This window comes from Alosa alosa, chromosome 15 (genome assembly GCF_017589495.1).
Source record: "Alosa alosa isolate M-15738 ecotype Scorff River chromosome 15, AALO_Geno_1.1, whole genome shotgun sequence".
NCBI lineage: Eukaryota > Metazoa > Chordata > Actinopteri > Clupeiformes > Clupeidae > Alosa > Alosa alosa.
In genome coordinates this window covers 3,039,269-3,055,058 of record NC_063203.1, presented here as the reverse complement: position 1 = coordinate 3,055,058, position 15,790 = coordinate 3,039,269, and the positions used below count along the sequence as shown (strand labels likewise).

The 15,790-nt window shown below is 39.9% G+C and overlaps 1 protein-coding gene across 3 annotated transcripts; it reads right to left on the bottom strand.

The window, feature by feature from the left end:
* Positions 1 to 99: 99 nt before the first annotated feature.
* On the bottom strand, positions 100 to 5,506 carry zgc:153372 (uncharacterized protein LOC767695 homolog). 3 transcript variants are annotated; one of them, XM_048264234.1, is made up of 11 exons: positions 5,427 to 5,506; positions 5,083 to 5,159; positions 4,808 to 4,941; positions 4,421 to 4,571; positions 4,200 to 4,336; positions 4,001 to 4,070; positions 3,352 to 3,433; positions 3,006 to 3,137; positions 2,539 to 2,681; positions 1,443 to 1,556; positions 100 to 859 (listed from the first exon to the last, which is right to left on the bottom strand). In XM_048264234.1, exons 2-11 carry the CDS (start codon positions 5,110 to 5,112, stop codon positions 713 to 715), a joined length of 1,140 nt encoding a protein of 379 aa, XP_048120191.1. In that variant the 5' UTR covers positions 5,113 to 5,159; positions 5,427 to 5,506; the 3' UTR covers positions 100 to 712. The 3 variants fall into 3 exon arrangements, with proteins under 3 accessions (XP_048120191.1, XP_048120192.1, XP_048120189.1); XM_048264235.1 differs by having other exon boundaries at positions 5,435 to 5,496; XM_048264232.1 differs by having other exon boundaries at positions 5,083 to 5,470.
* Between the last annotated feature and the right edge of the window lie 10,284 nt (positions 5,507 to 15,790).

Sequence of the window (15,790 nt, the reverse complement as noted above, 5' to 3'; positions counted from 1 at the left end):
CTAATCTACAGCTGAGTCAACTCATCTGTATGGAGAGGAAATTTCACATGGTCCTCAAGTTAATACAAAATAAAATGCACATTTCAGTGATTTCATCCTGTTGTCACTTTAATCAGTTTATTGCTGTGTTTAATGGCAATCATTTTAGACATTTTTTGTGATAATATGCTTCTTTATGTGGTTTCTACAGACAGTCAGACAAATAGACACATCATTAAGAGGCTCCAATGAAAGGAGAATACTAGAAAATCATTCTGTAAAACGTACAAAATAATTAGGTTAGAGAGACAGCTAACCAAAGAGATATACTTTAGTTTTAAACATTACAAAACACATTCTGGACAGATTCAGGTCTTTAGGGCAGATGGCTTGGAAAGGGTCACTGATAATGAGCAGAATGCCTAACTGGATCATGATTATTTCCAAATCACCATGCTCCTTTACTAAATAGCTCTGAAAGTCAGCCACTCAAAACGCCTCACCATTATCAAATGAATACACTTGAATGTAATAACTCAATAGCATAACACATAAACTGTTATTTATGATCATATATGAGGTGTTTCTTCTGTTAAACACACCTTCGTAATCTGAGTCCATCTAAAGGCCATGTGATCTCTGGCATGTTCTACTACTTAATCATAAGCGTTCAAGTCATAGATATAGATATCTATGGTTCAGGTGGCACTGACAGCATCATCTGTGATCTTCCTCACTGACCACAGCCCCCAGTGGTCCCACCTCCGCCACATGCTCCGTCGGACAGTCCATCTGCTCCTCCGCCGACTTCTGTTTTAGAGCACTGCTTTACAGAGGCTCCAAGTTTATCGGCGAGTAGGAAAGGGCTGAGGTGGCAGTACTGCACACGAACACACACCACCAGGCAGACAGACCGACACACACACACACACACACACAGTTAACTAAACCATCAGTATCACAGGAAAAGTACAACTGAATATCTTGGTGAGACCATGATTGTAGACTTTAAAGGAACACTATGCAAGATGTTCACCTTTACAAAGCCAAATTGATAGTGAACAAACTTGTAGGAGGAGAATCGTTCACCTAGCATAGCTATACAGCATAGACATTGCGAGTTGCTACCGAGAAACCAGCCATGCAACTAAAAGAACGGCGGCCCGACAAATCTTGCGAGATTCCTGAAACATTACCTTGACAGTAGATACAGCTCTTTGGAGATAGTTTTTGCCTGTTGTTAATCCTTCACCTCCACAACAAAAGAATTTTCATTGTGTACAGGGGGATAAGTCACGAGACGTTTGCTATTTACAACAGCAGAGTAAAATATAAATATATCGTGACTAGAGGGAGCTCTACAGTCGCCAAAAATACCTAAAGCTGCATAGTGTACCTTTAATCTATTTCACATTTCTTAAATACACAGACAGAATATTCCAGTTGAAGACATTTTTCAGCACCTTTGATGGCTTCTGATGAGGGGTGTCCAACATCTGGATGCTGAAGTCTGCAGAAAAGCGTGTGCACTGCAGTACAGTGGCCATCTCACCATCAACCTCCACAGCAACGTTCGTCTGCCATGACACAAGAAGAGTGTTGACACTAGGGATGTAACGATTACCGGTATAATGGTAAACCGCGATTACCGGTATAATGGTAAACCGCAATAAAAATGTTGACGATAACAATTACCGTTTTAATTTCAAATATCATGATTATCACGGATGATTACCACGGTGTGGAAACTGTGTGTTTAATCCTTCCCAGCTTCATCCAAGCCTGCTTTTGACATACAGTAGGCCTGGTACAATGAAACAAAACTGGTACCCTACTGATTCTGTTACCTACTTGATGGATTTAATTGAGGCACAAAGTCAATTAAACATGACCAAGGAAAAAGTGAATGGGACAACACACAATGATACGGTAACGTTATGCTATGAATTAAGAATGCTCAGCTCAGCCAGGTTCGTTTGTGCAGTCAACCTATGAATGTGAATGAAAATATGCCCTTCTCCAGTAGCAATAGGCCACCTTAAAATGCACCAGAATAATAGAATCACTCAGTAACAATGTTTTTACCCTCCCTCAGCACCCCCTCTATGAGCACCCCCAGATGAAAATGAGGTCCAGCGTCCCTGGTTAAATGTTGCACTTTTGACAAGGTTTTGCCTATATTTTGCAAATGCGGTCACACTTTTTGAAACTATTTCAGCTTGTGTAGGCCTATTAGTCCTTTCAGAACATATCGAACACACTTTTAAAAATATTGCGATAATACCGAAAACTGTGATAATTTTGGTCACTATAACCGTGAGGTTAAATTTAATATCGTTACATCCCTAGTTGACACTGGTGTTGAGAACACAAAACCTGACTCTTTATGTTCCTTCACATGTATTATTATTTTGTGACTTATTTTATGACACACTTTTTCCTGAAATTAAAAGATACATTTGTTTGACTAGAATCTCAGGTATCAGCAGTAGTCAAGAATGGTATGATGCTGCCCCCTAATTTGAGCCCTGCTGATGATGGACCTTCAGGGTACTATACTTTAAAGGAATGTGAGGCATCAAAATCCAGCTGTTCTGCGCAGTCCAACACCGTTCCTTTGTATGTCACCAGCGCCTTCTTCTCCAAAGTGGTCTTGGGTAATTTAAAGAAACGGTATGTTCCGGAGGCATATTTAACACCACCTAAGGAAAACAACTGAAATGTAACTAACATTTTACTCTAATAGAGTAACAAATAAATGACAAGATTATGCCAACTCAATTGAAATTATACATCTGACGAGGATGCAACAACTGATGAGAACTGAAATTAAATAAACAACCTGTGTCACAGACTCAGACAGTTCTCTGTAGAAAGTAGTTTATTAGTTTCAAAAAGTATTACATAATCAAAAAGAGTATATGAGCAAACCATTTCCATAACCTACAACTAATTACAAAAACAAAGAGTAGGAAAATGGACGTATTACATGGCAGCACCTGTTTTATAAATATACACATAATTACCTGTTTTTTTTAAGAGTTCACAGTTGTGGACCACAATATGAGTTGCAGCCACAAGGTAGGGAATGCTGAAACCAATCTCCTTCACCATTGAAATTAAATCTTGCCAGTAGAGGGAGCCAGCCATTCCTTCACCTACCATCCATCCAACCATTCAGAACAAAAAAATAAATAAAGACATTCTAACATGATACTGATAAGATTTGGTACATCAAACACCTATTTATATGACAATTGAAGGACTCTGGCAAGACATCCTGAGGTTTAGAAAAGAGAATGAAGTGTAAATGTCCATATATGACCCTTCCTGTACATCAGTGCTAATATTAGTGCCTAAAAAAACATTTACCCCACAAGACAGGATCTTCCTTGAAGGATTCTGGCACAACTTCACTGGCATACATATCGCTGAAGTAGAGCTCCCCTCCTTCCTACGAGATACACATAAAAATGACACAGCATAGTCATAGACACACTGTAGGCTATTGCATGTCTACATATGCGACTGCATTGGTGCTGTGGTTTCACTCTTCTACAGTACTGCAAAAGGTTAGTGCTTCAGCTTTTGTTATTTATTTATCGTGGTGAAATACAACAGATGTTGTGCTTGACCTTCCCTTCCTTAGAATTCCATGATTACACACACACACACACCAGGGTTGCATCAGCTGGCACATTTGATATGATACATGCACAACAGCACAGTCCCACCCATGTGACATCAGTGTATACCCCTTTAAGGTTTTTTTTATTGTCTGATTTGTTATGTATTTAATCATGACCAAATGTATGCTTTATATGGTATTCCGCACACATGGCTAGATTTACTTATGGCTTGGCAGTCTTGCTGAAGGTCAAACATGGCTAATGGTAATATATGCAAGGCTGTAAAATTTTAAAGGGACACTTTTCTCTTTACTGTGTGTCCTCAGGTGGGAACTGAAGCACTGTCTCCATATTTCCCCTTGACACATAGCCGAGGGAGACGAGAGGCTCACCTTGAGCACTCTGTAGGCTTCCATTAGCACGGCCCGCTTGTCAGGGCACAAGCATATCACACAGTTAGACCTGCACAAAGCCAGAGTCTGCATTACCACAAGCCACAGACATATATCATCTTATCTTTTTGTGAGCTACCACACTCAGCTTTGACTTTGTTGAAACATAAATGGAAAATGAAATATAGTTCAAACCTACACCACCACATCTAAAGAGTTACTTTGTATCCCAGCTTCATCAAGCTTCTCCATATAACCCTGCACAAACACAGTGTTGGGTTTTTTGTAACCAAACATCTCCTGGTGGTACTGAACAAACTTCTGTGCGGCAGAGACCTATGAGATGAGAGAGACAGGAAGGTCACAGACACCATAAGGCCCATGCAAGTACTTCATTAAAAGCTTATTCTAAATACACACCAGTGATTCTGTCATGTCGATGCCAGTCACTTGGCCATGCTCCCCAACCATTTTGCCGATGACGTAGCAATCTCGTCCCGAACCACTGCCCAGATCCAACACTTTACATCCCTCCAGTTTCTCTGGGATCACAAGACCACAGCCAAAGAACCTGCAGCAACAACATCAGCATCCATCCACCCATATTATATTCATTAACGTCTGTTTAGGCCTATATGCCAGAGTTAAAGGACAGACCTTCATATTAAAATCTCTAAGGACCATTCTGGAACATGACAGGCATGTTGGGGCTACAAATCTCCATTCTAACATATACGCGTATCTGACCAATCTTACACAAGCAGCAGGACTAGTAGGCTAGTCGAACTCTCAAGGAGTGAGGGTTACCTTTTGCACACATCAGGGTGAACTACTTTTAAGGCATCCCGGGCGCTTTTCCGCATTAAAGGTGGAGGCCTGGAGCACGACGTAGCACTCGTCTGCAGATCTGCAGAAGTTTCCAATCGCGAGCCATAGTAATTCTGTGGGAAGTCGGTTGCATGCATAAACTTCACGTGAACTTTAGAGTTTTGCGGTATTTTGCTTCGTATGGCGCTATGAGTTAGTGGCCTGCAATGTTAAATATCTACATTTGTAAAATGTAAAAACATGTAATGTAGCACCTTGACACTTTCGTGAACTTGCGACGCCATTGCGTCCTTTATGTAACTTTGTTGGGCTATGCTAGTTACTGCTGCCGCTGCAAAACAACACTGCAAACATGTAATCTTACAACAACAGGGTCAAACACAGTGACATTCGACCAATATAGTTTCCATCAAAAAAAGGTGTTTCGGTTAAGTAAAAATGTGAGTTAGTCCGCTGACAAGACGGCTATGCCATTAATCAATCGTTCCGCACTTCTTACAATAACATAGGCTAAGCCTTTACAATCTATAACTTGTATGGCTTCTGCGCGATGTAGACTAAATGTTATAGTCTAATCAATAATTAGTCCAGTCCTTACAGAATTACCGGGGTAGGCGCTCTGAGTTAGTTCTCTAAACTCGATTCACGCCGGGCATGATCATTTCCGGTGCTGTGGAGCAATCTTGGAGTACATTTCCTTGTGTATTTTATGCTCCAGTCAAGGATTCAGTAGGCTATTCACTTTTTTCCTCTAATTTTCTGACTACATAATCGGTGATCGGATAAAGTATAGCCCCAGAACCGCATTTGGAAGACTGGGAATTTAGGCTACAAACAATAGATTTTTTCTTCAATTAATTTATATAAACCCAGCGCTAATAAATGCAGGATTTATTATCTAAACATGATTAATGCACTGCAGGGTCTCATGTAGCCTGAAGAGACAATAAAATATCAAAGACACTAAGTTCCTGTTTTGTTATGGACTGGCCTGGGAGTACCTGATAGTGCAAATGCTGATCTATGTCTTGTATTTTATTTAACTAAAGAAATAACATGCTTACAAATGTTGAGCATTCCTGGTCAGGTTTTAGGGTAACACCATACTCACCTTAAAGTATCAGTCCTCCTCAAAATGACTCGGTCACCAAAAGCAGACAATTTATGTTAGCCTCTGGCCTGAACCCTGAACTTCAGCAGTGATAGGATCAAATCACTGTGACTCATGATAATAAATAAAAAATAAAAAAGCACGCTGATAGTGACAAGTTAGCATGACCGTGCATGTATAACGAAGATGGTCATACAATTTACGCAATTTAAGTTCTTCATAATGGATGTCCAAACAGGACTTAATCCTATAATGGGCACTTAACAAGTAGGTAGGACAGGTAGCCCAAGGGTAGGTAGTCTATATTTGTTTGATCTTGATCTTGAATTGTGAATCAAGATTGATCCGTTTCCCTTTGTTTGTGTGTCATTGAAACATAACAAACATATCATTCAAATTATGTGACTAATGTAATGCTTATGTCTCTTTTAAAGTACACAATTACCGTAGCTATACAGAACAAAAAAATATCACAGTGGACAAAACTTTCACTTTTTTACATGTAGGCTAGACCTATAACTTCATTTCCTCAATCATTGAAATAGATATTACATTCCATGTCCTGTTCTTACCAGAGGGCTGTCTATGTGCTGGCAAATGTTCTCTTTTAAGATCTGTTCCTTTCTTATGTTGCCAACCAGTATCACTATGAGGCTATGTTCTACAACCCACACACACAGACCACTATAATGACAGTAGTATCTTGGGCCCAGACATGGGCAGTATTTTAATTATATGTATTTAAAAATATGATTTAATTACTTTAGCGTATTTTGTCATTTGTATTTTGCAGGATTGGAAAAACTCAAATGTAGTTTGTAACAAAATACTTTGAGGGATTGTATTTGAGCATTTCAACTACTTAAATACTTCTCAAATAAGCCAAAATGTCACTCAATTAAATATACTACCTGCTATAACCATGCAATAGGCAATGATTGGTGAATCTGGTTTTAAGAATAGGCTGGGTGCCTGGAGATATCATTTGGGCAATTCCCTATATTCAACTGTAAAGTTGACCTAAACATTTCATTACCTTTTTGGAAGAAAAGCATGAAATGTTTACCCATTTTCCATTTTTCTTGCTGTGGTATGCCACATTGTGACCAACTTAAAAGTGTTAGATCCAACTTTCTTCTATTACGATCCCCTTTGAACATGTGTAAAGTTGAAAAAAAAAAATGAAAAGAAAAGTCAATTGTGGGAGCCAAAATGGTCAACTTCATCACCCTTCTGTAAGGACAACATGGGGTGTAAACCCAATTTGTTTGTTTGTCAATTTTTGTCACCCTGTAGACAACCTAAAAGCCCCTAAGAACCTCTTAGGCTTAGAACATGTAAGGAAGTTGACAGAATCTAAAAAGTAACTAGGAGCTTGAATTGTCAGGTGTGTTAAGTGCTACAAGGCTACAATTTGAAAACGATACAGATAATATACTGAGGAAGAATATTAGGACCATGGCCTTTGACCCCATGACCTTGAGTACCTAATAGCTGATGTTCATTCTCACTACAGGACAGTATTAAAACTTGGATTTGACATAAGGATTTATGTAAGGAGTAACATCCGCTAAGGTGCCCTGATATGCAGAAACTAGATGTACCGCATAGTGGTACAAAATATGACCGCCGCTCAGTCCTGTACATCCGTTCCGCGAAAATAAATCACACTTCAATTTGTCTCCATATTTTACTCCATCCCCCACTCTTGAAACGTTTGTGTATGCTTGTTTGGCATGCCTGAGTGTGTGTGTGCGGCTGCACAGAGAGTAGCCTACTGGTGCTGAAAAGGTGAATAGATTGTAGAATAGCCAAAGAAGATGTAGCATTGTTATAAAACCTTTAACATCTCTAAACAATCACAAGTAGGGCAGTTCATCACAGTTCATCCATTGCAACTGGATTGATGAAAGGTCACTTACACCTGTAGGCTACATTGTATTTGGGAAAAGCAAAAGGTATCAGAATAATGTTATTTATTTATTTATTTATTTATTTATTTATTTATTTATAAACAAAAACATCTCTGTCAGTTCCGTGCTGTTTTCAACAGCTATCAAAAACAAAGGTCATTTTTGGATGGATGGATTTTTTGTGAATGTTTCTTCTTCTACATAAGATTTTAGTCATCTTTAGTTCATGTAATACTTTATTGTCTGCACAAATTAAGTAACAGTAGTCTGAAACGTTATTGTTAATGCACAAATTAAGTAACAGTAGTCTGAAACGAAATGCTGTTTTACATCTAGTGGTGCAAATAACTGACATGTCCAAATGTGCCTTGATGAATTGCGTCGCTAGACTGTTCATACACATTTTAACGGGCCAAAGTTGAAGAGCTGTTGTCCGTTATTGTTCGTGCAAATATAGGCTGATTCATGTTCGCTTGCATTGTGTAACTGAGGTCCATGGCTAGTCTGGCTTTCACCAGACCAACCTCAATCTTTTAAGAAATCAAAAAATAAATAGCGGGCAGGCTGGGTTCACCAAGCCTAGTCATAGGCACCCGATATTGTTCACGCTCTGGCTATTCTAAATGCAAAAATGCATCAGGGAGTTATGACAAAACTGTAACTAACACACTATCCTAATAGAAAGCTGTTAGCTTCCCTAAGCTACAGGTAGGCTTATAAGGTAGGCCTATTTACAACATAAATTGTCAATAGGCTATGCTGGCTTTAACAAATAAAATCTCCTTTGAAAACCAATGGCTTACGCCTTACAGTATCAAGCCCGGACTTAAACTGCCATATCGCGGGCGAAAAGTTGTAATAACATTCACGCAGCTCCATGAGTCAAGGAAAGCGCGAATGAAGTAGCCACTTCTAAATGGGACCCACTACACAGTATCTTAAGGTGTGTTGCTAAAGCAGCCATAATGAAATTGTCATTGTTTGGATACTTCACACACACGTGCTTTTTAATTTCACAGACTACAACTACCAAGCTGGAATCAAAGCACATCGATTCCCCTCTCACACCCTGCACGCACTTAAAACAAAATGAACAGGCGTCTCAGCCTCACGCATGTATAGGCAAAACTGTATCAGACCGGTGTAACGTTGGTAAATCTTCCATTGCACAGAATGATTTTTGTAGCACATGCAACAAATGACAGTCGAAAGATACAATTACAGTGCTGCTATCAATTTGCTTGGTATAACCGCATTTATAGTTTTCTACAAATGCAATCAATCAAATTGGCCTCCATCACTCAACCAACGCTAACGGTAACATTACCTAGGTCCTTATTGATATTATAAGATTAACGCATTACTGCAGTAAAACCAAGCATGTCCGATAAACATCCTCAGATTTATTTCGGCTTCAAGAAGAAATGGGAATTACATTTCATGTGAACATCATCCTATCCTTATTAGACGTTCTCTGCGGTAAACTATAGTCCCTGTAGGAAGCGTCCATTGTTATTCCAACCCACGTTTAACTTCCAACAAAATTACGTCTCACTGCAACGATGCGCCATCTAGTGGACAAACGACTACTTATCGCCAATACTGGAAATGCAGCCATGATGATGATGAATATATATTTTGGCTTTCTATTAATCCTACTGAATTTGTAATTATGTATCGGCCGTTCTAATACCGATAGTATGTGGGTGCCTGTGTGTGTGTGTATATGTGTGCACCGCCATCTACAGGCCAATGAGTGTACAGTCACTAAATGTACACATAATCTATTTTTTTTTAAGACCCCCCCATGGATGAAATTCTACGAAACTTGGCATACCCCCAGAGAATGCCAGGTCAATCATACAAATAAAATTTGGTGCAGTTCTGAACATCTTAACTGAAGATAGGGGTGATTAAAGCAGAATAATATTGCATTTTCATTTTTTACCGGGGGGGGGGGTGCAAATCACAAATGAGTGGTTATGGGCCAGATTGATGTGGGCCCTTGAGACCAACATACCATAAAAGATTCTTCATCCTCGGTGCCACGGTTCAGGTAGTTATTTAGGAAAAACTGCTTTTTTTGCGGTTCGGGGGGCCCAGCACGGGGTGGAGTGGACCCGGGGACGAAACAAATTTTTCCGTAAAAGTCTAGTGGGGCTACATACCCACCAAATTTCATGTGTCCCGGTGGTTCGGTGTCCCGGGTATCGTTGACCAAAAATTCAGGAAGTAGATGACGGAAATAAAAAAAAAAAACGTTGACAACCCCTATAGGCTATGAGCGCTTCGCTAGCGGCGGTCATAATAATGGAGGAGACGGAGACAAAGACCTCCCGGAGTGGAATTCCCCAAGTTAATTCATTCCGTATATTGGGACACCTTATAGGTTGTTATTCTGTTTATCCCCCATGCTGCCAGTAGGCATGCATTTATAGCACAATAGCACAACAAGGGAAATGTAGGCTAGTTCAGTTTAAAAAGAGGCCAACCTGTTCAATTTGTTGTACTACTTACATTGGTTACGGAAAATGATGGTGGGTGCTTTGTTACAGTTGATTCCACTGTTGCGAAGCCTGCTTGTCAGTTCAATCATTGTTTACATTGATATGGGATGGTGATTACATTTTTTACCAGATCTACTTCATAGGTGCCCCAGTGTACAGAATTAATAACCCCTGCCAGCCAATCAAAAATAGTATTTCTTGTCTCTTGGGGTACATTTCAATAATATGCCTTGTTAGTACCATGATTATTGTGTGGGTACTTTTGTATTTTCAAATTACTGATTACTTGTATTTTAATTAAATACATTTTTCACATCAGTATTTTGTATTTTATTTAGTTACATTTCATGAGCCAGTATTTGTAATTTGTAACAAAATAGTTTTTGATGTATTTCTGCCCACCTCTGCTTGGGCCTAGACTAGTAGAGTATAACAGCTTCTCAACATTAAGATGTGTCCTATCTCTGGGCCTCACGTCCCTCATCTCTGAATGTTCTCTTATGCATTTACTTAACCTTTAGCTTATAAAAGTGTGAGGGATTTTGTTTAGTACTGTAGATGTCTCGAGAGACTTTATAATGAGGAGACACAGCACTCCAAAAATCCTCTATAGAAATGCATGGGGTTAGTTACTACACATATCCCGCCCCTTCGGCTGCCAAATGTCAACATGTGAATACATTGTGCAAATCATGTGATGTGTTGTTAATACATTGTACCAATTATGTGTTGTGATCTCGTTGCTGGAGGTTGGTGTTGTGAAGACTTGAGCATGCACTGTTTTGCTCGAAATGCCCGACAAGTGCCCAAAATACGTTGCAATATGGCCGCAGAGTGGAGGCACTTGCATAAAAGGACTTGATGTCTCCCTTACAGAAAACTATACTACTTTAAAGGAGAAATCTGGCAAGTTTTCACATAGATCTCGGTTTCTTGAGGTCACCGAGTTCAGTCAGTAGAAAAACAAAAAACAATCGGTTTTACCTAGCTCGAGTTGCTACAGCCAGGCAGCTAGAGTGCTACACTCTGGGGGCATGCCCGTGAGCTCCCATTTACATGCCCACAAAGTGTAGTGCTGTAGCTGCCTGACTGCATTAGCTGCTGGCGGTAGCAACTCAAGCCAGAGACTTTCTAATAAAGAGACACAACACTCAAAAATCCTCCATAGAAATGCATGGGGTTAGTTTGTAATGCCAATATGGCAGTTGTCTACACATATCCCGCTCCTTCCACAGCAAAAAAAGTCAACATGTGAATACATTGTGCCAATCATGTGGTGTGTTGTGAATACATCGTGCCAATCATGTGTTGTGATCTCACTGCTGGAGCAAAGTTGGTGAAGTGAAGCCTTGCGCACGCGCATTTTTGCCGAAATAGATGGCCGATAAGTGCCCAAAAAACGTTACAATATGGCCACCAAGTGGAGGCACTTGCCTAAAAGGACTTTGCTTGAGCTAGGTAAAACGGAATGGTTTGGGGTTTTTTTCATACTGACAGTACTTGGTGACCTCGAGAAGTGGAGATCTATGTGAAAACTGCACCTAACTGCAGAAATCCAATATTTTGCACATGGAGATGTTATTGTAAAGCATTAGGCCTGTAGGGGTTTTTTGTCTCATAACTGCATTTTTTTTTGTTGGTGAGGGCTGGTAACCTACTCTACTCTCATCTCATTGTTTACCTTCCATGATGTGTTTTCTTGTTGTTGTTGTTGCTGCAGGGGTATTTAAATAGGATACATCAGCTAGATGCATTTTTTTATTGCGTTGCGCAAGGAATAACTAAATTTATCCACCAACGAATTAAAAGGAGCTTTGCTCAATCACAAATCAGTAAAAGAGTAGTAGTAATAACAGCAGTAAAATAGGCCCATGGTATTGATTTAGGCTATCGCTTATTCTTGTTTATCGCCGGTGAAATGCGGAATCTAAATCCTGAATGATCCTGATGATATTTTAATTGAAGTCTAGGCCTTCTTCTCGTTTTCATAAATTCCAAACGGCATTTTCCTTCTTGACTGGCCACACAGTGGCGCAATAACACCAAACACCCTGGCGCCACTGCCAATTCAAGAGAGCAAGGCGGCTGGCCGTCAGATTCTCTAAAGTGGGTATAAGATAGATATTTGGAATACGACGCGCCACATTTCTAAAAGGATCCAGTCATTGGTTATTAATGACACAGTTGACTTTCTTGTTTGTATTATTTTCTCAAAGTCATTGATATCTATCCTTATCACTGTAGTCTGAGGATGAACGGCTCGTTCTTATCTAAATAGTCAATGCAAAACCATAAACATAGCAGTCAGGGTTCCTTTATGTCAAACTGATAGGTCTATCCCAAATTGCACTGAATATTCATTTATTCCCATCCTCTCCAACATTATCTTGACAAGGGATGTTAAACAAAGATGCAGGCTTTGGTTGCGCACCAAGGCCAAGACAGAAAATGAAGAAGGACATATCAGTCAAATCAAATGCCTTATTCTATACATTTTACTGATAGGCAGTAGTTCAGTGATCTAAAAATAAATACTCCATAGAAATGGTAGTATGGAAGTTATATAATAATAATAATATTATTAATAATAATACAACCGATATTAAAAAAATACTATATTATTGACTTAATTGGTAAATTAGGCCATAACACAAATATGTATTTATGTTGTCTGTTGTGACTGCCTCAGCCTTCAGCAGCTCTGGGAGGCTTCTAGACAAACAGAAGAACCCAGGTGATGGTCTGGGTAAAACAGAAGGAGAGGGAGCTGAGGAGAAGTAGCCTGGGAATACCCATACAAACATTCAGGAAATTTGGGATTTGCTCTTGTGAGTGTCTGGGTGTTCCCTGGCTAGAGGACAGGGAGAGTTTGTTTTAAATCTGTGATTAGCGCTAGCCCGATTAGAAGGTCTTGACCTATGCATGCTAGTCTACCTTCAACATTTTACACCTCAGTGACCACCATTTGACATACCAGTTGGCAGTTGGTGGAGGGAGTCTTGGCAGCAATAAGAACAGATAAATAAAGCTTCTTGCTAGAGGAAGAAGGCTGATGTACTACAATGAATGCAGACATTGTTGTTTCTATGCCTGCGCCATGCTCGAGAACTCTTCCCACAGCACGCTGTCTGACATTAAGCAGAATCAGTCAGCTGTGACCTCTTTTTGCCCTCTGTGTCCTGGGTCTCTCACAAAAGAGCGCACGGCTGCCTTCCAAAGGGCAGGCTAAGTATGTCAGTTTTTACCTTGTTGTAAGCAAATATCTGTGGGATAAGCTGAAAGACATTTTTCCCTAAAGGAATATTTGTTAGAGATACTCTCTAAGTCTGCCTATTTTACTGATCTTACTGTCAGTGTTAATTATCTGGAAAGGTGAAAAACAGGTCAGGGACTAAAATAAAATCCTTGAACTGCAGAGGTCAAAAGGTCATGACTCTGAACCCTTATAGAGGATAGAGGTTTAATGTCTGAGGCAGCTGTCAGCAATAGGGTGTATGCAGGATGGAAAAAACACAAAATGGGAGTTAAATTACTGGGCTTTTATAGGAATCTGCAGGATTGCATTTGATGGTAAATTCATAATGGAATTGAAGTAGGCTGCTGTACTTTACCAGCTGTAGGGTGCAATAAGTTAAGCAAATGCAGACATGATCCATTCCATTTTTAAGCAATAAGATTGTTTCATCATCAGACATGGTACTGCTGTCTGTGTCATGCGCTTGAATGGGCCAGTGGATGTTCATGTAAGGGCTTGTTATCAGTTTGATAGCCAATGCTTTGTTTGGAAAATTGTTTTCTTGTGATGGAAAAAAGATACAATTTCGGTTTGATGTTAAAGAGCTGACCTTAATCAAATCTCCTCTGCTCCTCTCTGACCCTTTGTACCACATCCAGAAAGCTCTGACCACTGACTTAGCCTTGAACATCAAAGCCAGCATTTAGAAAAGACTCCCAGTCTTCTCTTCTTACAGAAGTCTCTGAAAAACAGATAGCTGTCAAACTCCATAACCTGGCCTCTGTTTGAATGGCTTTCTTATTTGTTTAATTTCTTTTCCCTTTTTGTTGTCAAGGCAGGCGAGGGGTTATTGTTAGTTCAAGCCTGACAAACATGTCCGCAGAGGGTAGGTTCACTGCTAGACTAAAGGTTACATGAAGTTTAAGCAAAGGGTAATCATTGGAAGATCAAATAAAGTGGAAGTCAACATCAGGGGATGTGTACAGTGTGACTCAGGCGCCCTTCTGCTCAGGAGACAAAACCTTACTGTTCACATCCGCTGAGCTAAGTTCTCTTTCTCTCCCTCTCTCTCACACACACACACACACACACACAATGTCCCAGGCACATATGCAGACATACTGTACACAAATTCAGGGTCATAGTCTTGCACAAACTGAGATCTCACTTAACCTCTGCTCTGCCTTTGAACTTTCAGCCTTTCCAGTTAAAGTGAGACATTACAACACTCACTCATTTCCCAGACATAAATACAGGAACATTAAACTGGAACGTCAGATAATTAGAGCATGATTTTAAAAGTGGCATAATGTTATATATCTCTCAGGAAAAGTAATAATAATTGAAACATATAATTGATATGGAAACATATGTAGCCTATATGAGGAGGACACTTCATTCATCCTCCCCTCCCCTTTTCATTCTAAGTTCCCCATGGCAGTACAGACTGACTTTGCAGGTTGATGGGAAGTAGAAAAAACAAGAACAAAATGTTTCACTTCCAGATTAGTCTGCCCTTTGGTAGGAAAGACTGTGGAGGTTATGGTGACTTTTTCAAGGTGCATGTAATGTCTTGTACATTGAGTTCATCTATGACAGATGTGTGTGTGTGTGTGTGTGTGTGTAACATACCAACATATCCAGCAGCTGTGGACCTCTGAATAATATAAATCAAATGTAAGATTTTCATTCTCCCACTTAAGCACAGGGGTCATTAGCTCTCATCTGCGCAGCAGGGCATGCTTTATGTGTATTGTTCCACATCAGCAGATTCATGCCAACTGTGCAACTTTCTTTAACCCAACAAAAATGCACGCAAGCTCTCATCCAATTACCCGGGCGAGGATCTGTAAAACCTTCAGCAGGGACATGAAGTGTGTCATCCACTTATACCGAGTGCTAACGCGGCTCTACTCCCTCTCTCCATCCATCAAAGCTCAGGGCCGAATGGATCACTGACAGGAGACTTTTTTGGAGGGAAATTTCAGTGCATTAGTTGAATAGGGGACCTGAAAGCTAAGCTCAGGCTTTTAGATGGTTAGCCCACTCTGGATGTTAAAAATGGCACCTTCGTCTTATGTTGGCATCAAAGATGTATTGAGGTATTTCACAGATTTATTTTGTGATCAACGTGGAGATTTTGCATTGTGCACATCTCATAATGACCTGAACTGGCATGAACTGGACATTTGTGCA